General features: G+C 37.3%; 1 protein-coding gene across 6 annotated transcripts in view; it reads right to left on the reverse strand.

The window, feature by feature from the left end:
• Positions 1 to 25,438, reverse strand: part of atp6v0a1a (ATPase H+ transporting V0 subunit a1a) — a 130,503-nt gene that overhangs the window by 95,250 nt on the left and 9,815 nt on the right. For 2 of the 6 annotated variants that reach the window (XM_007256273.4, XM_049467905.1), the window contains exons 6-22: positions 24,692 to 24,774; positions 22,525 to 22,651; positions 22,177 to 22,259; positions 21,991 to 22,084; positions 16,534 to 16,746; positions 12,606 to 12,756; positions 12,245 to 12,384; positions 11,309 to 11,472; positions 10,984 to 11,074; positions 10,761 to 10,879; positions 9,455 to 9,671; positions 9,027 to 9,134; positions 7,792 to 7,899; positions 5,455 to 5,472; positions 4,719 to 4,836; positions 4,100 to 4,268; positions 1,424 to 3,616 (exon numbers count right to left, since the gene is read on the reverse strand). In XM_007256273.4, the coding sequence (XP_007256335.1) occupies positions 3,523 to 3,616; positions 4,100 to 4,268; positions 4,719 to 4,836; positions 5,455 to 5,472; positions 7,792 to 7,899; positions 9,027 to 9,134; positions 9,455 to 9,671; positions 10,761 to 10,879; positions 10,984 to 11,074; positions 11,309 to 11,472; positions 12,245 to 12,384; positions 12,606 to 12,756; positions 16,534 to 16,746; positions 21,991 to 22,084; positions 22,177 to 22,259; positions 22,525 to 22,651; positions 24,692 to 24,774 (2,097 nt within the window). In that variant the 3' untranslated portion in view covers positions 1,424 to 3,522. Of the gene's footprint in view, positions 1 to 1,423; positions 3,617 to 4,099; positions 4,269 to 4,718; positions 4,837 to 5,454; positions 5,473 to 7,089; positions 7,588 to 7,791; positions 7,900 to 9,026; positions 9,135 to 9,454; positions 9,672 to 10,760; positions 10,880 to 10,983; positions 11,075 to 11,308; positions 11,473 to 12,244; positions 12,385 to 12,605; positions 12,757 to 16,533; positions 16,747 to 21,990; positions 22,085 to 22,176; positions 22,260 to 22,524; positions 22,652 to 24,691; positions 24,775 to 25,438 lie in introns of those variants that run through there. The other 4 variants (XR_007427213.1, XM_007256274.4, XM_007256276.4 and 1 more) reach the window with 4 other exon arrangements.

Raw genomic sequence — 25,438 nt, forward strand, 5'->3', positions numbered from 1 at the left:
ACAATAGTAAGGAATAGGGGTGGCGCTACATATCCCTTCAAATTTAGCAGGTCTTGCGAGACGTGGGTCTCTGCAGCTCGGAGTAGTGGGCATGTCGAAAGGTGGTCGTCTAATGGTCTATTGGAGCTGACGTTTCAGTGTGGCCGCCATTTTGGAGTTGGCAACCATGCGCCCCCAGGGGATTTATTTACACTGATGAAGGAGTTTAATAAACCTATAATATTCACAACTCTACCAATTTTTACCCGATTTACACACGAGTTGGTTTGTTACAAACAGCAGAGATGTAGTAATGATTCAGGACGCTGTGACACATTACAAATACGTGCTTTCATGCTTAAATACTTTATATTATGCTCTTTAACAAAGACAGACTAATTAATTGTATATATTAATTAGTGTGTGTGTTTGCGTGTGTCTATGTAGATATAAATATAAAATTTATTAATTTATACACTTATAAATATGCCATACCATATGTCTGTCTTTGTTAAAGAACATAATATAAAGCATTTCAGCACGTATTTGTAACGTGTGACAGCGTCCTGAATCATTACTACATCTCTGCTGTTTGTAACAAACCAAACCGTGTGAAAATCGGGTAAAATTGGTGGAGTTGTGATTATTATAAGTGTATTTAAGTTCAAACGAGCACTAGATGTTAATCTACACGGATTTCTCTCTTGAAAGCTGTTTATTTCTGTGAGTAAAGCGCTTCCATTCATTTACAGTAAGATTAGATTTCCAATATTTTTAACAGCACAGAGCAGCAGAGCTAGCCACAGTTAGCAGCGCTTTGTGCTAGTAAATGCCACCCGAAAGCGCTACACTGAGAAACCCTGAGTATTGTGGTGACCCAGGGCTCTATCAGTTGCCTAGTCCCACGTAAGTTAACTTGTTTTATCACTGTAAACATGGAGCCTAAAGTCCAATATACTTGCCTCTGAACAGCAAAAGAGCTAGCTAGAGCTGTGGTTAGCGGCTAATGCTAATACTGCTCCAGCCTCAGAGCTGGAAAATATCTTAACCGAAACTCCTTTTTAATGCTGTACCTCAGCAGAGTGGCTTTACACATAAGGCGCACTGACTATTTTTGGGAAAATTAAAGTATTTTAAGTGTTCCTTATAGTGCAAAAAAATACACACGGTAAAAGAAAAATAAAAGAAACATTAACTTTTTATGAAATCATTACAGTAGAATCTGATATGCCAAAGTGAATTACTGCATGACTACAATCTTTACATGTAAACTAATAATTAAAAATCAGTAATTTTTTTTAATACAGTATATAATCTGCCAAAAATGTATATTAATCTAATAATAATAATCTAATGTCTAATAATATTCTAGCAATCTGCAAGACCTTTAAATGCACATTAATACAGCCCTTATAAATTTAAAAATGACAGACAGAAAATAAGATTATTTCCCAGTCTAGCACTTTATTGACAAATACATACACAACATCCAGTTACAACATTCTTTTACTAACTGCACATTACTGGGTAAACCTAGACACGGCAAAGTCCTAACTGTTTCGTAAATCTCTCCCTCCAAGAGCATGTATATTGAGTAGGTCAAACAAAGAACACACATAAGACACACAGAAGGGACTGAAGATTAATGCTAATATTTGACTGTAGTTTTACAGTTCAGCTTGATGTATGGTCATACATCAATGTATGATCATGAATTTATGTTCAGTGCTTTTCTGTGACTACATCTAAATGACTGCATAATCTTAACAGTAACATAAGGAAATAAATAATGTCTATAAATAAACAGTCTAATGGTGCCCACACTGTAAAAAATGTAAAGTCAGGCCAATTAAAAGTGATAACGTAAATGATTACAGAGCATGTTTAAGTTACCTCAAATTGGTTTAATCAAAAGTTCACGTAACTTCAATTTTTTTCGTTTTTAACAAATATTAAGCTAAACCTCTAACTCATTAGCAAATGAGCTACAGCTGAAAATAGTAAATAAGATACAGCTGAAAGTGATTCAGTATAATTCTCCTCAATCACAGTTTCAGTTTATTTCCATCTGCAGGTTAAAACTCATATCATACTGTCATCCTCAGACTGGGGAGGGTTTTGTCAACAGATCTGAATTTATCGTCTCTAAATTTCAAATCTGGTGAGAAGCAGTTAGACAGTAGGGCAACCCCAGAGATGTAAAATTGCACGCCAACTATATAAAACCACAGTTCTAAATAAATGTAGCTTTCTCTTCTTTCTTGTACACAGATATGTACACTGGTTTACAGCTCTAGAGTGGAGCAACTGTCTAATTGCCTGCTTGACAAGAGACTCAGAAGATGCTATCAACACCACAGTCTCCCCAAATATAATAGGGGATGTTCTAACTTGTAGATAAAAAAATTAACACTAAACAAATGGAGAGGGAGGAGCCGCAGACTAAAGATTTTACACACAAATTTAATTTTACCTGCAGCACATTTAATAATGTGTTTTCGATTTCGATTTTCAATGTGTCAGTATGTATTTTAGTCAAACTGAGATGCAAAAGTAGAAAAACTGAGTTAGGAACTTTTTTTTTAACATAAAATAAATCAGTTAAGTAATATTTGGCCTGAATTTAAATTTCTACAATGCTATGATACTGCATATATACGAGTCAGTGGGTGGGTGAGCTGATACTTATTTTCAGTCAAGTTAGTTTGAATGTACCACACGTCTAACCAGTAATCTAAACCAAATCACAGATATAGTTTTGTGATATATTACTGTTCTAAGATATGTAGCAGAGAAATGCACAGTAAAGACACACTATGTGTTTATAACATTACACATTTGTAGAACCGGATGTCAAAAGCTAGACTCGTTGGGAAAAAAGGGATAGTTGAGCTGCTTCTCTTTGAGGAGCTTTAAATTCAGTCCCTTTTAAGTGACAGGAATGAAAACGGCAAACATGACTGCTAAAGATCGCTCAAAAAGTAGGAATGACACACACTAAAGCACAACAATGACTTAAATAAGAATGGGAAAGACACTGTAGAGACACACACTCAATTGGAAAAATGACAAATAGGTCAGAAATGCATCACTGATATCTCAAAACAGCCAGCACTGCACTTTCTGAATTTTGCATGGACAAAAAAGTTAGCTTATTAATGTAGTGATACAGTAAATTGCCATATTATACAAATGTATTTTTTAATAGTCTGAATTTAGAAAACCTAATAACTAAATACAAATGATGCAAAATGATTTTGAACCATTTATGTTGATTTCTGTTTTTAGAAAAAACATCAGGTCAATAATTTGTAAATAATGTACACTTTCATTCAACCCAAACCCTGGAATAGGAAGTACTCATATACACACCCGTAGAAATAGAATAAATAAGTGGATTTTTCATCGAACTTTAAGTCTTGATTTAAATGTCAGACTCACAGAAACCTTTTCTAACCTTATACACATACTTATACATTTCTCCCAATCCATGGAGCTTTTGAAAGTTTCTGGGTGCGTGGTAGTGAAAAAAAAAAAAACAGTTCAGTCCTCAAACTTTCCCTCCAGGATGCTGTTGAAGGTAAACGGCATGAACTTGAAGCCCTGACCAGAGTAAAATTTATTCTGGAACTCGACCCTGTAGAGAGAGAAAGCAGAAGAGAAATAAAGATGAAGTAAAAATAGAGATGATTAGAGTGAGGTGGAGATCACATGATATATTTAAAAAGTCTAGATCCTAATGTGCTTTTAAAAAACTACACCTGTATTCACCCCTAGGAGGAGACAGAGTCATATCACACATTTTTTTAAACAAAATGGGTTTTATAAAGAAGTGAAAAGGGTCCTTTGCCTCACAACAATAGTGGAATCTTAATTGGCATTATAAAGAACCATTTTTAATATAGGTTATTTGAAGAACCATGGAGATAAGGATTACGGCTTGATAACCAATTTCCATATAATAAATATTAATATGGTTGTGGGGTCACAGGTGTACCTGATTTTAATTTCTGATTTCCCTACAATTGTCAGTGTCTATATATTTGTATAAGTTGTAGATACAATTAATAAGACAAATAATAGGGTATGTATGGAGATACAGAAATGGGTGTGGACTCACCAGTGTAATCTGAGGGCGTGCAGGAAGGCAGATAGGCCCTCCATTATCAGGAGGATACACACTGTCAGTGTGGCAAAAAAGGCAAAAATAATAAACAAGACAAAGGAGAAGCCAATGTTGGCCGAAAAACCAATTTTCATGACCATTGACCACAAGACCTCCGACAGCTCTGCAAAAAAAAAAAAGGAGACAAAAGAATTTAAAAGAACATTTTAAAAAGATTGCACACCGAAAAGTCATTTTAGAGTATTTCTATTGGTCCATTCATCATGACATTAACACAAAACACAAAGAACACCTCACAGATTAAAAAAAAAACTAAAATAAGATAAACATAGAGAAACACGGTTTTTGAATGATATCAAAAATATATTTACACTCACTGTCAAAGAAAAAGGTGCAAAATAGTTGCATCCAGAAGAAAGTGCTGGATCAGCAAGTAAGATAAAGATTACCAGGCACCATAAGTAATAAGTAATATTTTTTGGGGCTTCACATACAGAAGTACGTGTAACACAAAAAATAAAGACATCTCAACTCTTTTTTGACAATGAGTGTATAAATACATTTAAACAATGGGGAATTTGTGTGTGTGTGTGTCTGTGTGTGTGTTACTTACGTGCGTGGGCTAGGCTCAAAGCCCACAATCGTAGGTAGGAAGCAGTGTTTGAGATGCAACCTAAGCAATATTCTATTGTGTGGATGGCCTGATGCACAGCGACATCTGTAAAATCAAACTAGAGCGAAAAGATAAAGTAGTAACACAAAGAAAGAAAGAAAGAAAGAAAGAAAGAAAGAAAGAAAGAAAGACCCATTAGGTCATGTGACTGCATCCTTCATGCTACAAACAAATTCACAGACGTAAGATCAGACGTACATGAAGCCCATGGCAAACACAGTGATCAAAACAGATTCATAGATCCCCAAATCATATTAAACAGTGTACACCCATAAATTACTATATACAATACAATAATTTGGCACATAATATTATAATAATAATATAATATGGCACAATAGTATATTGAACATATCGGATCACCAGGTTGATTGCTTTCCTTTCAACTGAAATTAAAGAGAAGCACTTCAGAAGAAGATTTCAGACTTAAAACAAAAGATTAGCCAGAGAGAATCACCAGCTGACACAGACTGAAGACGGCCACCAACACAGAAGCCCAACCCACCAAAACACACATCCACAACCACACACACACACACACACACACACACACACGCACAAGCACACCAAAAGATACGATATGCACTCTCACAAACGCACAGATGCAGGTGAAAACTTTCAGTCACACACACACACACACTCACTCGCACACAGTGAAAAGGCTTTCAGCTCTTACCACTTCCTCCTCGGACTGCTTGAAAGGTAATTGGAAACAGACGTTTACAGTAGTGTTAGTAACAGTGCACAGAAAGAGAAGAAGACAGAGAAAAAGAGATATGAATAAGACAACAGCTTCAAGTTTAAAGAAAGTAAAACAAAGATTGAGTTAATAAGGCCAAGTAGTGTGTGAGTTAGATGGTGACCATATTCAGTACAAGTAAAAGTCTTATTCCAACCTACTTATATTGAAATGACCATTTTTTGAATGGTGTACACAAGGTCTGCTTGTTTTGTTTATGTGGCCGGTTGCCATGGGATGCACGAGTGGTGGGGTGAGTGAGGGGTGTTAAATAAAGGGGCTGACCCATTTTAGATCAGCGCTGGTATGCAGAACACACTCTTAAGAGTGACTCACAGAGTGGAGCGTCCACCAGCTTTCCCAATCCTGACTACAGAGAGATTACCCAATAGCTTGATTACGAGGCATTGATGGTTAACTAGCTTAACAGGAAATCAATGTTTAAACTGGATAACTTACTCTCACTGATGATATGTTGGCAGTAATGGCATATCTAGAAATTACGTTTTAGATTACATAAATTACAAAAATGATTTGTATTTTTGTATATGTTATTTTTTATGTTATACACTTCTAACAAGTGTAGTGGCACATGTATTTGTACTGAAGCATAATGGATTGGTTTGGATTGCATGAGTACCAAATGGAGCATCCATTAATGAATATTATGAGGATCTAGACCTGTCACAATAATTACTTTTTCACATATGGAGTAATATGGATCTAATCACCACAATTCTAGCTGACCTTAATACTTCCCATTGTGTGTACTTAGTCAGAAGAGTCCATTAACATAATGAGCTGACAGGTCGACCTTGTGCACAAACAGTAATTTTATTTAACTATTTTATTTATTTAGGTAATTTACATGTTTTGTATTTTTCAGATCCAATGTTTAAATACTTTAAAATATTCTCAGATTTGCTCTTTAAATGTAATAATTATATGATTAGAATTATTGTGACAGGCCGCTTTCAAAAGTTCCACCAGGAATCCTTGCATTAAAAAAACAAAACAAAAAATATAATACACTAAATGGACAAATGTAATGGGACACCAAGTTTATATTGTATGTGGTTTTGTGCTTGTAATTAAACTAAAAAGAGTTAATAGAATAGTGCCTTTAAAAATACACATCACTGCCATGGCATAAACACTGTGCATTTTCCAAATGGCCGTTTTAAAGGAGATTGTAAATCGTTACTAAATAATTTTGGAACATTTCTCTATTATTTATCAGGAATTTTGTGCATATTGAGCGTAAAAGATTATCATCAGATTCCTTTTATTTCTGTTTATAAATAAGGGTTAATCTAGGGTTGCAGTTAAACTTAATTTTTAGTCTAACACTGCCGTGTAAGGCGACTGCATGCCAAGGATCAAATCTCAGCACAACAATTTGAAATTTAAATGATCTAGAAAATAGTTTTCACACTGCAGACAAACTGGACCATGGTTCTTTTAGTCGGACCAAACGTGGTTTGCGCCCCCTTTCACACCTTTTACTTTGGTTTGGAACCAAACTAAAAAGTCAGAAAACCGGACCAAACAAGATACTTGACAACAAGATACTTAAGCTGTAAGCTGTTTATTAAGAACATTTAAATTTAAACAGTATTGCAGGAATTTTAGTAGATTAACAAGCAGAACTGTTATCCCTTGATACTGAGGTTAGCTTTGTGTCTCATGTTGGGCAACTTTTGAATTAATAAGAGTTTAACAGCGTGTAAGGCACACATGCAAATAAACGGCAGGGCAAACTGTAAGATTTTATTACTAAAATTAAGTTATTTATAATAGGAAGACTATAAAAAATATGCATAAGAATCATGCAAAGATGTTTAATAACTATCATAACTGTTAAATGAAGTAACTGTGAAAGCTGTGGTGTCGACCATTTGACTGCATATAGTGTTAGCTCAGAGTTAGTAACCAACTTAATAAAAGTTGCATAAGCATGTCTAGTATTTGGCACTCAATAATGCTGCAAAAGTAAATAAATAAATAAATAAATGGCAGTGAGGGGTGTGCATCACATTACTTGTGTACACGTCTTACCTTCTGATGTTCCTACGATAAAAAAAAAAAAAATGAAAATGTGTGATGTATTACTGTTTTAATATAGATGAGGTGAAGTGTTTTATACACCGTCTCAATACATCCAGCATTCAGTATGAAGACTTATTTAAAATTCAATTAGTCAGCTGGAATTAATTTAAAAAGAAATAAAAATAATTAAACCTATAAACAGCAACAATTATTGTGTGTTCTTACCTCAGGCTCTTCTTCTGAGTTCATTGCAAGCTGATCATGCTGAATAATCTCAGCTTCATCCTCTGTTGGACCGTTTCCCACTCGAATCCCGCCAAAATTCTGCGTGCCCTGGGAGAAAGACTATACATTAGTTCTCTTTTTCTTCCAGCTCTTCTGTGTGTGTGCGTGTATTTTTGAAAAAAAAAACCGGTGTACTATATTATCAGAAAAACTAGAGAAAAACAAGGTCAGGACTAAATATCAGGACTTTAAAATCTGCTTTGTTGCATGCTTAATGCAAAAGTTGTAATTTTTTTTAACTAAAAAAGGCTTGGGGAAATTTCTGGGGCACTGAGTTTAAGGTTTGGCACAAACATGCATAATAACTGTTGAGTATTTATAAACAGCTGACATCTTTAATCTAGGGATACACTGATCTGATATTACGATCAGATATTGGTCCTGATACTGACAAAATTAGACGTATTGGGTCTAGTCTAGTCTGTACATACAGCTCTGGAAAAAAATTAAGAGACCACTTTAGTTTCTGAATCAGTTTCTCTGATTTTGTTATTTATAGATATATGTTTAAGTAAAATTCCAAATAAAAATATTGTCATTTAGAGCATTTATTTGCAGAAAATGAGAAATAATGCAAAGAAAACAAGTTCATATTAAAAAGTTTTAAGAGTTCAAAAATCAATATTTGGTGGAATAACCCTGGTTTTTAAACACAGTTTTCATGCATCTTGGCATGCTCTCCTCCACCAGTCTTACACACTGTTTTTGGATAACATTATGCCACTCCTGGTGCAAAAATTCAAGCAGTTCAGCTTGGTTGGTTGGCTTGTGATCATCCATCTTCCTCTTGATTATATTAGATTATACCAGAGGTGTTTAATTTGGTAAAATCAAAGAAACTCATCATTTTTAAAAGGTCTCTTAATTTTTTTCACAGCTCTATGTCCTTCAGTCTCTGCTTCGTTGTAGTCACTGATGACAGCTACACCGAAATTGAATGGATGTTAATTTTCCAATTATCACTTCCAAATAAAATATTGTGTTTCTTACAATATTATTTGCACGACATAATTTACTTCCTAAGATACTTGATACATCATCTAGTGTCAGTCATGAAAGCTCTAATTAAACACTCAATCAATGCTACATGTGTGTGTACATACGGGACATGTTAAGACCCCATGTCCTGAAAACAAGTGTGCATGCCATAGAGATTAGTGTGATTAAGTCCTTACGAGATGCTTCCTCCAGAGGTACTGTCTACGCAAAACCAGTGTCTTTACTATGAGCATGCAAGGCACACAGAGGAGAGCAATGACCACCAGCAGGCACTGTATTGCCATCTGCAAAGAAAGAAAGAAGATTTAAAATTATATCCATTTAACATCTTCTGCGTTGTACCATTTGCATCTACTGAGCAAAACAAACTAAAAATAAATGTACTGGTAATGTTAAAATATTACACAATAATTGTTTACTTGTTCACTTTTAACCATATGAAGTAATGAATAATCTTTAACTCTTTTAAATTCCTTTTAATCACAAAAGTTACATGTATCTTTTATATGGCAATGGCATTCAGTGTTATGGTTATATGGCTATAATTTAAAGATGCAGGAAACAATTTTCTACCAACATATTTAAACACATATAAAGCACAAACCTGTCCCCTGTATAGCGGTTTATTGGTAGGGTCATTGTAATTGAAGAGGAACATGTTAATGAAGGCAATAAGAAGGCTGGGAGCGTCCCTGGAGATCTTGGCATTGTAGGCGGTCCACTTGTAGAAGACGAGTATCACCAGATAGCCAAACAGGCTGCTCATGAATACGATCTCGGGGATGAAGCCCAGCCAGATGTTTAGAGGCTTCTTGAAGTAACTGCAAGCACAAAACATTTTCGTTACCCAACCCACTAATTAAGACTCCCCCTATCACTAGTCTTGCCCAACACACCAGGAGGGTGAAGACTAGCACATGCTTCCTCCAATACATTTGAAGTCAGCCACTGCATCTTTTTTTAAGCTGCTGCTGATGCAGCATTGCCGAGCAGCATCACAGCGCTCTCGGAGGAAAGCGCAGCGACTCGGTTCCGATACATCAGCTCACAGATGCCCTGTGCTGCAGACATCACCCTGTAGTGATGTGGGGAGAGAGCGCCATCTATCCACCCGGAGGGAGCAAGGTTAATTGTGCTCCCTCCGAGCGCCAACAGCTTGATGGCAAAGCTGCATGAGCGTGGGTTTGAAAGCTGCGACCTTCCGCTCATAGTGGCAGCACTTTAGACCGCTGGACTACACGGCGTGCTGCCATCCATTTCTACTTCTTGTCAGCAAGACTCCTGTTCTTAAACATTACTGGAGCTAATTTACAAAACATCCTGAAAATTGTACCTGGCTCTGTAAGTTTTGACACACATTTACTCACCTAAACATTACGAAAGTATACATAGGAATATATTCAGGAACAGGGATATTTCTAAGAAGTGCTTAAAATATTTGACAGTAGTCCAAAAAAACGAAAATCCAAAAAATACCCTTTATTATTTGCAAGTTATTTTTTTACTCTGCAATATCTGGAACACTCACATGGTCGGCCCCTTTCCTACCTGCTCTCATTTAAGACTGAGCTGCTTCTGATAATTTGCTCTTTGCTATAATTATAACTTCAAAGTCAACAGAAGCACCAAAATATAGGATTTAAATATTGAGAAGACCCTTAAATGTGAAAATAGCAGATATATTCAATGAGTAAACATGCAATCTGTTGTGTTTGGGTACTTTTGGAGGCGCACAGCCAAATTAAAAGTAAGTAAACACCAAGAAGCAGCCTTAACAGACTGCCTTCAGCACTTCATGTAGTGTGCTCAGTTAAATTCGGACAAATTTTTATGATCATGTCGACTAACTGTTGCAGCCCTTTATATACCAATATTATAGCCTAGTAAAGAAGAATGTGGCATGAATTTACGTATGGTTGAAGAGGCTCAGAGTGACTCCAAACAGCATGTGAATGACTCCCAAGATGACGGACATCTTCATCTTAAAGGAGTTCAGAAATGTCAACTTGTTTACAGCCAAGTTCCAGATCTATGACGGGATGAAGATCAAAAGATGAGAAACTGATCAGAGGTCAAACTCAAAAAGAAATGAGAAATGAATGCAAAAAGAAGAAAGGAACAGCTAGTTCCTACCGGGTCAATGCCAATCGGGTAGGGCCCACCGAAAACGCCCTTAACAGCAGGGTCTAACTGCAGCACTCTGTTCTCTTTCAGGACATCAAACCTGCAGAGAGAGCGACCATTCCCTTAGTTTTAAAGTACAGAATCACTCACTCCAATCAAGAGTAGCATCCAAACCTTGATGATAAAATTCCCCACCTTACTATGATTAAGAGCACGACTTGATATTTTACATCAAAACCAATCAAAAACAAATCAAAGACTATTAACTGTATGTGGACAAATCCTGATTGAGAACAGCAGGTTTTTTTAAAAATAGTTTGAGTTAAAGACTCACGTCCAGTTAGCGTCTTTGTCAGTGAACATTGGCCGCACACTCCAGCTGGAGCCGAAGATGTTGAGAGACTTTGAAAAGCAGTCATTATAGATGATCCCAGTATAGACAGAGAAGATCCCCATCAGCAGGATAATATAGCGGCCTGCAAACACCATGCTAAACATCTGAGAGGAAGAAGGAGAGAGAGGAATTGGAAAAGAAAAAAAAGAAAAAGGAAGTTAAATAGACACATCAACATTAGAAAGATTTCACAGATTTTAAAGCGACATTCGATTATGCATATATTATTCTTCTTCCATAACAGCATAAAGCGTTTTATCTTTATACGTTCAACACAAATCTAGTCCTAGATTTTATTAATGTTTATGAATCAGTAACAGCAGATATTAATATATCGCCATCATCCCACAATTTCAATTGTTGCATTACTAAGCCAATGCTGGCCTTTAAGCTTTTTGTTTGTTTACTTGTGTTACGTGTGGTCTGGTCAGTTTAGGTGTCACACTGATTTTTATTAAAGCACAATCACATCTTTACTACGCCCTATACTCATCATTGTGGGCTGCATCTCCCTATATTTTACACACAAAATTAGTGCAATATAGTACCTTCAGATTCATTTTAGTTCTGTGTACAAATAAGGGTTAATCTACAGTTACAGTAGATACATAAATCAGAAGTAAGAAATAAACCAAGCAATCACACCACTTTTAAATGGACCCATTTTTGACCCTTTGGATTGAATCATGGTTCACAGCACCAAACATGGTAGCCATGAAAGAAGCCTGAAAAAATCTCCTGCCCAATATGAGAGGAGCAGCAAAGCTTCTGAGAGAAAGTGTGTGCAAAAGATGGAAAGCTATATAGATGGAAGAATGAATGGATAGATGGATGGACTGGTGGATGGATGAAATGATGGATGCGGGTGTATGATACCTCGTTATCATTTTTCTGGGCAGTAAGGCGGCTCTCTCGCAGTACCAGGTAAAGGGCGGCGCAGGTCATGAGAACGCCGTGACCCAGGTCACCAAACATGACAGCAAACAGGAAGGGGAATGTGATGATGGTGTAGGGAGCTGAATATGAACCAAAACAATGAATCAAGGTGAGGTTTACAGACAGCACAAACATGAAACCTCAATACCAACTGAACATGTTTTTACAAGTGTGGTAATGTATTTATTATCTGACGTGTCTGAACATTTCAGACCTGTAACTTCTTGCTTACAATTAACTTCAGCGGCTGGCAAATAAGCTATGGATTCCCACCCTCGCCTGTAAAAGACATAAGTAGTACCTGGGTTCATCTCCCGGTAGTTGCCGATGCCATAAGCATCCACAATATTCTGGAAGCCAGAGGTGAATTTGTTGGTCTTGTTGTAGGTGGGTGGAGTCTGTTTGGTCTGCATCCTGTTCAGGATGGAGGGAACAGTGGAGCCACTTTTCTCCTAAACAGAGAGAAAACAGGTCTGCTCAAAGAAAGGTATATATATGTTTTAATTACATGTTTAAAAACTCCCTATATTAGAACTTATGCATAACTAAGGAATAACAAGAAACATGTAGGCGTTCTTGGTAATGTTATTGCTACATTTTTCTATATTAAATAATTGCAGGTAATAACTAAATATTTACACAGTTCCTACAGAATTTGAGGTAGGGGTAAAATGTTATTAGTGTGTCCAACAGCATCCCACACATTTTCAAGAATGGGATTGGTCTGGGGATGCAGCTGGCTATGGCACAGCTCATATGACAGCAGTAGTATATGGACAAGCATTGTCCTGCTGAAATAGCATACTGAAGTAGGGCTGCACAATATACTGTAACAATAGTGCAACAATATATTAGTCACATCGCAGGACGTGCAATGTCCTGACATATCAATTAAATCAAACATGTCATGTTGCATTGTTTTATGATTTTCTGTGTGTCTGTATAAGTGACAGGCTGCTACTGCCTAAGAAACGCAAGGGGGAGGGAGATTGGGTGTGAACATGAGGTAACCACATGGCCTCCACATGGCTGGGCACGTGCTTGTAAACACAGGGGCAGATGAAAAGCTGTGCACCTCAGTCCGGCGCAGTTTTGGCACAGATGTTTCCAGACAAAATCACGTTTTTAAACCCAAAAAAAACGTTTAAAAGGCAATTTAAATGGCCGATTAAAGAGCAGATTGTTGTTGTTTTGCTGTTTTTCACTGATTTTGAGTGATCCGCTGTCTTTGAGGCGCTGACTCAACTCTCTGAAGGTCCGGATCTCTTGCGTGAGACAACGCACGGTTGGGGCAGGGCTGGCGAAGCCACAGGTCTCGCATTGTTTAATATTTCAATATATCATTGAAAAAAAAAAAAAAAACAACATAGAAATGTCATGTTTTTCCAATATCGTGCAGCCCTATACTAAAGTAGGCCCACTAGTTGCAGGACCTTACTAACATAACCAATGTTGGGCTATCAAACTACCTGTAACAAAGACCAAAGGTGAATTGCCAACATATAAAATTGCACCATACACCATGGCAACAGACCTGCTCTTAGCTTTTAGTGGTGTTGTGCCCGACCATCATGACTCAGAATGGCAGCAGGTCATCTTCAGTGACAAGTCCTACTTTTTCCTTTAGATAATGATGAATGATTGGTTGACATGTATCATACATCCTCATTTTTATTATTTAAATGTTTTATTTGTTTTATTTATTTTTATTTAATTATGTATCCAAGTGTTTATTTTGATTCCCATGTTCTTAGTTTATTATTATTATTCTTTTTTTTATAATTCTTATCATTTTACTTTACTTTTACTTTTTCTCCATTTTATATTTTATAAATTCTTTACTTTTTCTGTAAATTGTTATGGTCTTTTTTAAATTTCCTATTTTTTCTTTTTACGTATATATATTATTTATCTTAATTAAATGTTGGTTTAAAAAATGTTCCCTATTATTTATAATTTCTTATTAAATATTTTCAACCCCTTTTAAACTAAAAATAAAGGTTGACAGATTGACTGATATTTAGGAGGAATATCTGAAGAAACTGCATGAGAATATTCAAAATGCTTGGGATGGATTATCGCAGAACATTATTAGAGATGTCTGGTATGTTGCAATCCCATACGGAAGGATATTACGTCTGTATATGTAACTCATTAGATAATGCCCATATCAGTTTAAATTTTAAATCTTTTATAGGTCAATGTAACCTTTATATATCTCTGGATCTATTTAACCATAGGCGTACACGTGCAGCTTATGACCTTAATCAGGAGCCTTTACTATTCTGCTAGATCTCCTGAGTGCATTTGCAAGAAGACAAATGTGTAGTTCAGTGGGTGGGTGTGCATAGAGAGGTATATATAAGGCTGCTGCTATTAATAGCCCCTTGTTAAATAAGGGTTAAGGGCAAATACCCTGCATGAGACTTCCAAGCTGCTGGCTTCTTTTGCACCAGTATATGCACCCTACAGTCCACAGGTCTTATACTTCTTTTATTAGGAAAATCCACTATGCTGCATTTATAAAGCAGAACGAAAATCTAATTAAATATGCTCGGTTTACACTAGCTATTTACTCATGACAATGACAATGTTGTTCATACTATTTTGAGTCTTGCATAATTAGGAACACCTTATTATCAGCCTTCTGTGGTGTTGGTTTCGTCATGCCTTAAAGAGCAAGGGTGTGCAGGCGTGAGAAGAGCAGAAAGACGGAGATCAAGACAGACAGTCTGAGTGTGTGGCTATGTAATCCTCTTAAGCACTGCTTAACTGTGAGACTAACATTCAAGTAAACCCTGACCCTTCTGCTATGACTGTGTCTAGGTGGCTGGCTAGCATCAGAAGCATACTATGTTTCTGTCTGTCGTGCTTACAATAAATTGTGAAAAAAATGAGCCCACACGTGCACTTATGCATGTGAAAAACAGGAAGCATAGCCATGCATGCATACATACACATTTATAGTATCATACTTCTGAGTCCCAAATAAATACTTCTGATCCTCAGAGCAAACATTTTATATTGCTACCTAAAGCTACACTTAGTTCAGCTAACTTTAACCAAAGAGAAAGAGCTGTTTATATTTTAAAGCATCAGAACATGCAGCCATATATAGACCATATGTGTGTATACACTTATAGCTGAAAGTGACCAAAAAAATAAAATAAAATAAAAATACCGTTCTTTGGAAATTAAGGGATTTAAGGAGTTTGTCTTGCTTTTGTTGGAGTAACTGTCTCTACTGTTCAGGGAATGCATTCTACTAAACTTTGGAGAACTGCTGTCAGGATTTAAGTGCATTTAGCAAGTACAGCATTAGTGAGGTCAGGAAGTTGGATGTAAATAGGTTTAAGCTGACCTGTTTGAGAGTTTCTAACTCTACTGGCAATTCTTGTATTTTTAGGGACTAAAACAATTTGTGTGTGCCTTTGCACATCTGTGTTAGCAATGAGTGCAACTTTGGCCATATAACGTATTTACCTTTTTTTGCACTATAAGGCACACCTAAAATCCTTTACATTTTCAAAAAATTCTCAGTGTGCCTTCTAATCCAGTGCATCTTATGTATGAATTTTACAATTCAGGTTGTAAGGAGCAGTAAAGCCACTCATTGCACAGTGTAGAGGCTGCTAACTGTTATTTACCCGTTCAAAGGAGTGTATTATCGGTCTGTAGCCTGCTGATTAACCCCAGCTAGCACTGCTAGAGCAGCATTGGCATTACATGCTAATCGTGATAGCATTTTAGCCATTCAGAGGTGAGTATATCGGCCTGTAGTCTGCGCGTTTACCATGTTAAAACAAGCTATGTGGGACGAACCGCTAACTTATATCGTCCTGCATTACCAGAGCACTCAGGGTTCTTCAGTGTGGCGCTGTCAGGTGGTATTAATCACTAAATGCTAGCGATTAGTCGCAAATGCTAATGCTCCACCCTTACAAGACCCCCAACACCACCCAGCGGTAAAACCTGCTGAATTAGAAGTGCCTTGTAATACAGTCCACCTTATGTATAAAAAAAGACCAGAAAATAGACGTTAATTGATAGTGTGCCTTATAATACGGTACACCTTAAAGTGCAAAAAATAGGGTACATTTACATGAAGCCAAACTTGGGTCAGAATTAGATGTGCATTAGAGTCATGCAAAAGTCACAGTACATGGTCTGCACATGGTCTGTCATGTCTAATTAGTTTACTATTCATTTGTGTAAGATAATCTCTTTACCGTTCCCCTCCGCAGAGCGAACTGAATGGAGTCCAGATCAGACACAGGGCACCAGATCTCAGCAATCAGACACTTCTGTGTGACATCAATGTTGCAGAGATTGAGGGTGTGGTAGATGGCCTTCATCTTCCTCACTTTGATGAACCACACACGGATGGTCTTGGCGGCTGCCTGCAGAACGCGCTGCCTGTGGTCCTCCGTCTGATTTAGAACCTGTAGTATACAGTATACAGTCCAGAGTTAGAAGAGCAGCAAGCAGTAGAAGCTGAGTACGACCAAATGTGTCTTTTAACCTGTTTTCTTTTAATAACATGATTTGACAATCCAGTCATTACATAATTTTTTCATTGGATAAACATATACTTCCTTCAAAATGTTAAAATCTATATATTTCAATAGTCTTTTAACTGTTAGTGTTAACAAAACATTAACAAGCCTGTGAGCCAATGAGCCATACATTACTTTGTATATATATTTATTATACTTTCAGAGGAGAAGGATACAAACAGAAAACAGTTACAGCCAGGGATTTTCTCCCAACAAGTATGTATAAGTCATACAACAGATGTACAAAATCTTGCATTTCCCCCTCCCCACAACATAATCTACATTAATTGGGAGGGGAAAAAAAAGAAAAAAAAAGAAAGAAAGGTAATGCACTCTACATCCACACGAACCAAATTCAACTCTTTCCAGCTGCAGGGATCTTACAACTTAAAAAGGAGCCAATGTTGAGAAGTCGAAGATTAAAAACCACTTCCCCTACAGCTTGAAAGTGTTATTTACTATCACCTCAGTGCAATAAATACAAATTGTTCTATGAGCTTGCCTCGCAAATGGCGAAACAATACAGATCCAGCATCTGAAGTGAAATAATCATGTGGACTGGGGTAATATTACAGGGTTTTACACAACAAAGCATTACAAAACTTTCAGATCCACCACAGCTATAACAGAAACCAACATTTTGTTAAAGCTGCTTACTGTAAAATTCTACATAATGATTTTTAAGTGATAAATATTGCGTATTGTTAGTCATGAAACATACTTAAGTTACTGTGGTGTTTAAATCAGAGGGCAATATGACAGTCAGGACAAAGCTTGTCAACAGCACTATAGCAGCCCTTGTGGCAATGGTCAGAATGCAGTTTGAGTTTTAAACATTTTTGAACCAATCTTTGCGCAAAATCAAGTCTGCGTGTCTTGAAACGTCTGCATCTGCACCCTTGCATGAAGTTTGTTTCGGGCCTTACACTGGTGTTACAGTGTCAAGAAGTTACATCAGAATAGAAGCTCAATCATCAGTACTATTATGGTGATAAATAATCCCTCTCTAATTTGAGCTAACCAGCAAATGGACAGCTGAAGACAAGCCCTCTTTGACAAAGCATGCTTCTTATGCTCCCCTTAATCCTGTGTAACAACACAGGCTTTCTGAGTTCAGGGTCCATGTATGGGTGTATGAGACCCCCTGGTTTGCTCATCAGAGAATACTTATGGAACCTGGGGCTGAGTCAGAACAAATAGCGCAGAGCTCTGAGAGTCTATTTTAGGAGAACTGAAGAATCTCCCTATAGACCCTGCCAGGACACTGGAAGAGTGAGTAGTGTATGTGTGTATATATGAGAGAGAGAGAGAGAGCGCAAGAGAGAGGCTGTGCCAGCAGATCAACAAATACCAGACAGCTGAGGTGCCACTCTTAATGCCCAGACCTGCCCACACACTATCCCACTCAGAGCTGTCTGGCCTGCCACCCACATACAGTGGACCCCTGCTGCCTCAGCCTCTTGGGGACAGCAGTGGGAGTGGCAGGAAGATTTACTCCAAATTACTAGCTCTCCCTGAAGCTGCCAGAACAGCAGCATCTTGATCTGTCTCTCCATCTGTCATTGTCTTTCTCAAGCCAGGCTGCACACAAGCTCAGGAAAACACACAGGCCTGTTATCAGCCTGCAGTGAGTCACATATTCTAAAGCAGTGGTTCCCCACACTGTAAAATGGAGCACCCCTGGGCCAGCCCTGAATATTTTGGGGGTTTCCCTGCTCAAACTTATCAGCTAATTATCAAGCTCTTCTTGAGTTTTAAGTACAAATGAAAGTTATAAAGGATTATAAAGGAGTGTGGATCAGAATTTAACTGTAGAGATCAGCAGCTCAAGTCATTTAACTTGCCTAAATAAAACAGAAAATAATTATTAAATTAATAGTATTTTTTACGCTGAAAATAATCATACTCCATATTGTGAGACCATTAAGAGACCACTTCAGTTTCTAAATCAGTTTCTCTGATTTTGCTATTTATAGGTATATGTTTGTGTAAAATCAACATTGTCTACATTTCTATAAACTACGTACAACATTTCTCCTGAATTTCAAATAAAAATATTGTCATTTAGAGCATTTATTTGTAGAAAATGAGAAATGGTTAAATTAACAAAAAAGTTGCAGAGCTTTCAAATCTCAAATAATCCAAAGAAAAGTTCATATTCATAAAGTTTTAAGTGTTCAGAAATCAATATTTGGTGAAATAACCCTGGTTTTTAATCACAGTTTTCATGCATCTTGGCATCATGTTCTCCAACACCAGTCTTACACACTGCTTTTGGATAACTTTATGCCACTCCTGGTGCACAAATTCAAGCAGTTCAGCTTGGTTTGATGGCTTGTGATCATCCATCTTCCTCTTGATTATATTCTAGTGGTTTCCAATTTGGAAAAATCAAAGAAACCCATCATGTATAAGTGGTCTCTTATGTTTTTCCAGAGCTGTATATATGGCCATTAAAAGAACAATTTAGTGTATAACTACGTTTTATTCCCAGACCAGGTAAATGACTCTAAACAGAATTGTAATTGAAAGGCTTTAGGTTTAGATGTTACACAACTTGTTTTTTTAAGTGGATAAGTGGCATGACGAGATAAATAGAAATGGAGGTGGAGAGATTCCTTTAGTACAAGGCCTTTAATGGAGTGTCATTCTTAGAACAAGTGTGTGGGTGGGGAATAGGTGGAGTAAAGAAAGAAATGTTTCACAATAAAATACCTATTGTGGGTTTTACACTAAATAAGCAATAAAAGGAGAGAGAATGCCAGCAATAATTTTGTCTATTACAGGTTATAATAGGTTTTTAGGTATAAATGGAACATTCTATTTCATAGATAAAGAGCATTTTATCTAGGCAAGAAAAATGTCATTTAGAAGATGTGGTCATATATTAAGAAGTACAGTACTGCCTATATTAGAAAACCATTGAAGACTCTATTTAAAAGTGAAGCCTATCATAGTTTAGAATCAACATCTATTCCTCCATGGAAACTATTGGAATGTATAATATTGCAAATATTCCATAGCATAAAACCTAACATTTTTGTGTAGTGGACATTAATATGCATGTTATAAGACCCCTAGTGGATAGTAGTTAAACGTGGAGGCAGTAAGTGGCAAGATGACACCTCATGTGATGCTGGCAAGGTGAAATATCTGTGTGCTGGAGTTTATCCAGCACTGGAGAGCATTTGTGTGGGTACATTTGCAGCGTGGGTGTATATGAATCTGAGCAGGTGTGGAGGAGACAGCACGTGTGTGTGTGTGTGTGTGTGTGTGTGTCTGTATGTGGGAGAGCACGGGTGAGTCACTGCAGGTATGGTCACTATGTGTGTGGGCTGCAGTAGAGGTTACACACCCAGTGGCATTAAGCCTTTCCCTTTCCTAATAAGGCTCTGGCAAAGATTCTCGGGTGGACCATTATCCTAAACACCATTACTCCATTTACAAACAGCCCCCGCAGGAGCCGCCTCTGACTCACAGACGAAATATGATGGCAACTCTGCCTGGCACTAACACAGATAAAGAACAAAATGTCTATACAAATAGCTCAATTCCGCTATCAGTGTGTGTCTATTCTAATCGAGTCCCATTATGGCATCTCTAATGCACAGCCTGATTTAACCCACTCAGATTATGCCGAACAGTGTCAGGATTATCATATCCGCTTAGATCAACACGTACAGTCAGATGAGGTAGTAATCAATTGTTTCCTTGCCATATCGATTTATTTCCACTGCATTTTCCACACATTTTCCCTCGTGTAAATAGTCTGGGGTGCATACAACGTTGGCCTAGACACTCTTGCATAACCTATATGGTGCAGAAACGCCCTTAATCAAGCCCACTGTGTGGCAGCAGCAATGATAATTGAGCATTCGTTCATCAGAGCTTGACCATGTAAGGGAAGGCCTTTCACCCAGCACTCAAGGAAGGCAGATATAAACAGATCACAGAGTCACTCTCTCTCTCTCTGTCTCACTCAAAACAAAGCACACACAAAGGGTGACAGCTGAGTATACCCACTCAGACAAACAACAAATAAAGAGACAGATGGTCTTTAGTTCTGAGACTTGAGCATAGAATGGAAAGGTCACACACTCGAATATACTTTAGCTTTTGATCGCAGCACACATTCGCTGTGGAATTGTTTCGATAAGCTTCTGCAATGTCACAAGATTTATTCAATCCAGTGTTGCATTCATTTTTCACCAGATCTTGCAGCAGCATTGATGATGGTAGAGTCTGACCACTGCACAAAGCCTCCTCCATCCAGCACATCCCAAAGATTCTCAATGAGGTTAAGGTCTGGACTCTGTGGTGAACAATCCATGTGTGAAGATGATGATCTCATGCTCCCTGAACTCTGCAGTCACAATAAATTCAGCCTGATGAATTCAGGTATTGCCATCTTGGAATATGCTTGTGTCATCAGGGAAGAAAAAATCATCCACACATTGATGGAATAACCTGGTCTATACTCAGTATATTCAGGTGGTCAGCTGACCTCATTTATTCAGCACATACAGTTGCTGAACCTAGACCTGCAGACCAACTGCAGCATCAACCCCACATCATTTACTTACTTAAATCCAGTCTTTTTTTTGGCCAGGCAGTTTATATTATATAAAGAAGTAAACTGCTTAGCTCCTGTTAAAAACCATGAAATCTGTAATGTTTATTTGATAAACATGTAGAATGCATTTTTATGTGTTTAATTTTTTTGCAATGGTTTCTATAAAGCCTTGATAAATGCAATGGTTTTATATATTTAGCATGGTTTAGATGTCACACAGAAGCTAAAGAATGCTGCCCTGACCTGCAGAATATGCATGTGAGGGCTTTTGCATTAAATATGGCTGTGATTTATGCCAGAGTCACTTTTCTGCTGGTATGGACCATTCTAGCCAGATGTCACCAGTCTCAATCCTTAGCACTTATTAATCACAAGTTATGTTTCAGTTAGTAATTACTGTAATTATCTGCATTTAACTGAATTATATGCACTGCTTTTACCCGCATTCTTGCTTTAAAAAGGAAGCTTTATAAATATATATATATCAATACTATAAATATTAGTGTTACCATATGCATGTTTGACATGTGTTTTGTTATGCACATGTGCGTACTCACCATCTGAAGATCATCAATACGAGTATTCACTCCTGCTGCCATCTCCTTCCTCTCTTGGGGGGTCTCAGGGCAGGGGTACAATGAAGCCCGAAACCTGGATGTAGAGCACACAGTGATTCCTATGCATCAGCCCATCTACAGTAATTAATAATACCAGATAAAGTTAGGTAATTCAGTTAAAAGTACCCTTCACAGATCTTCTTCACTCGGTTCTTCAGCTGGTCTCCTTGAAAGAAGATGATGAACACCGACTTGTGCACATGGTCACCCTAAAAACCCAACGAACCACCCAACAAACCACTCTCAGTAATAAGTAATTTAATGCACTTGATTAAAGCAACAGTCAGTAAAGTTAGAACTTGGGAATTAGAGTCCTCTTTAATGAGAATTGCACAAATTAAGTGCAATAAAATATGTTTAAAGGGGACATATCTCTTTTTACACAAGTTATGTGTATGTGCCAGTTTTAGCCAATTTTAAAACTGAGCTCATGAGAGGGTTAATTTACGACCTGGCTAATGGAAGGGCACTCACAGTTGTGGGGTCCTCCAGTGGATCCTCGATGTCTGCTTGCCGCAAGAACACATTACCACGACAAACTCTCCACAACATCCGCTCAAAGGTGGGGATCCTCTCTCTTCCAATCACACCAGCTACAAACCTGCAAACAGGTGGAATGACTAAGTTTAAGTCATGCTTATCAATTGAGTTTCTATTTTACTTTCTATTCAATTAATACTCTATTCAATTAACATGTAGTGTATACATTATGTTATACAATACAGTTACATACACTATATGCAGACATGTATAAAGTACTAAAGATCCAGGCTTGAGCAAGTCAAAAAAGTGACTCGAGTAGAAGTTGAAGTAAAAAAGTACTAAAGTATTCAGCATTTTTTTAACTTAAGTATCGCAAGTAGTTTATTTAAAAATGTTCTACTCAAGTACTGAAAGTAAAAGTACTGTGTATTGTAAAGTATTGTGTAGTTATTACAGAAAGAAGTAATTCCAAATGTTTAGGCTAAAGGACACTCAGAATGTATTTGGCTGTAGCAACAGCACAAGAACGGGAATGTACAGGATAGAGTATATTTACATGAGTACCGGTACATTTACATAAACTCTCTAAACAAATTTACCCAAAAGAGAGGCGAAACAGTAAGTTGTTAGGATATTTTAACAAATTCAGCATAAAAGATCACTAGTTCTATCACTATTGTAAAATCAACTAAAGCTGTCAATGGACAAGAGATTACAACAGCTTCATCAAACCCAGTGACCCAAACTACCGCTCTGGCTTTAGTGATTATGTGGGTTTGGAATGATTCTGAACAATTTTATCATTTTAATGAACAGGAGGGATTCTAGAATCATAAGTTTAGGGATGTTGAGCACAAATATCACAAAATAATCACAAAATATCATGTCCAGGGGGCAGGTGTGTTACTTTTTTTTTTAGCAGATATGGAGATAAAACATTAAAAAATATTTATATAAAAAATACCTCCTGAAGCTTCGTTACCTGGTCTAATTTAAATAGCTTAAAGTGGAAATCTACTGAAAACCTAGTATGGATTTTTCTGGGCATTTGATCACACTGAACACCATGAAACACCATTTATTCTTTACCTTTTCCCTGATTTTTTTCATCTGAATCTTAATGTCCCTTTATTTTGAAAAACAACCCAATATCCACAACTCTCTGCTGTGACGATTTGAATGCATTCAGCACCAGAAACATTTTTAGACGTATGACGTGAGGTTATTACCACCCCACCTCATCCGTAACTCCTCTACTCATCCCAAAAAAGTTAAGTTGGAGCTCCATCATTCCAGAGAACAGTTACACTGCTCCACAGCTCAAATACTCAGGGGTTTTACACACCTTTAGCACACACCTGGCATTAGGCATGATGTCATAGCATGGTGTTCATATTTATCTGCTCAAGAGAGTCCTATTGCACTGGCAGTACTTCTCTGCAGGGTCTAGAAAAGTTGATTGAGTGTGTGCTTGAGTATGTCTGTCTCAGGCAATGAACTTAAAGCAATTGAATGCATTATTTAAAAGAGACATCCACATACATTTAGACCTTGTGTGTATATAGTAATGTTAGGTTTATGTCAAACATAACTAAACCCTAAAGTTTAGTTAAGTTCCCCTTTTTTGGTGCTGCCATTGACAAACATACAGCTGCCAGACAATAACACAGCACATAAAACCTGCATTATGGATATGAGCTGAGTAGAGCCCAAAGATCAATCAAAACCTCAGCAACATTAGCAGTGGAAATGCATTAGCCATATCACACTATAGAGCTTTCTCATCGCCTGGAAAAACGCTGTAATTCCACCAGCACTTTGGCATCATCAAAGCACATAATAATTTCCTACTTATGATTATGGTCACAGATAATGATTAGCATTTTCCCCTTCCTTACAAGCAATTGCACTGCACTGTAAACCATTTCAAGTTGAAAGAGTTCATAGGACCTGCTTTATTTGGACTTCCCTGTGAGAAAGCTGCACTTCACTTCAAGCCATTAGCCTGTACATTACAATAGATGCACTTCTCTAAATTGTACTTACTGAAGTTTGGACTCCTTTATTTTCATGCTGTAACAAGTATGACCAGGCCTAGGTCTGTCACAATAACTTTGTATTTTTGACAAGAATAAGAATTTTAAAACATGTAGCTCACCCCAGCCTAAGCGGAGCCACTCGTCCAACCTCATTTGGGTCTAGTAGAGTGGATGACTCCTCCATCAGAGAAGGGTCTTCCATCTGTGAACAGAGAGATAAAAGAAGAGTTAGACACTAATAGACAGATCAACGTATAAAAATATAATTGCTGTCATGCAGAAACATTCCTAAAATGGTAACTTTATAGGAGAAGGAAAAAACATTCTTAACTTTTAATGGAAGTCAATGTAAAAAGATACTATTCCAAGACATTTGAAGCATTCCCTTTGGTCCATTCATGATATTTAGACACAATGTCAAAAACAACTGCTTGGTTAATATTACAGTATTTTAGAAAATGTACTGTCAATGACTGGTCTATTTTCATACATAAAGTGCACTCGATTTTAAGGCACATTTTAAGAGACACTATTAGAAACTTCTAATTCATCAGGTCTCGCTATTGGGTGGAGGTGGGGGGGTCGCTAACTAATTTAAGTAAAGCTAAGTGAACAAAACAGTAATAAAAAACGAGCGCTGGATGTTAATCTACAGAGATTTCTATCTTGAAAACTGTTTATTTGGGTGAGTAAACACTTCTGTTTATTTACAGTAAGCTTAGATTCCAGAATTTCTCCAGCACTAAGGCTAGCAGTTAGCGGCTAATGCCGCTTGAAGGAGCTACACTGAGAAACCCAGAGTGCTCCGATAAGCCAGGGCCATATCACCTAGCGGTTCATCACACGCTGCTTGTTTTAATACATTA

The sequence above is a fragment of the Astyanax mexicanus genome, chromosome 19 (assembly GCF_023375975.1).
Source record: "Astyanax mexicanus isolate ESR-SI-001 chromosome 19, AstMex3_surface, whole genome shotgun sequence".
NCBI lineage: Eukaryota > Metazoa > Chordata > Actinopteri > Characiformes > Acestrorhamphidae > Astyanax > Astyanax mexicanus.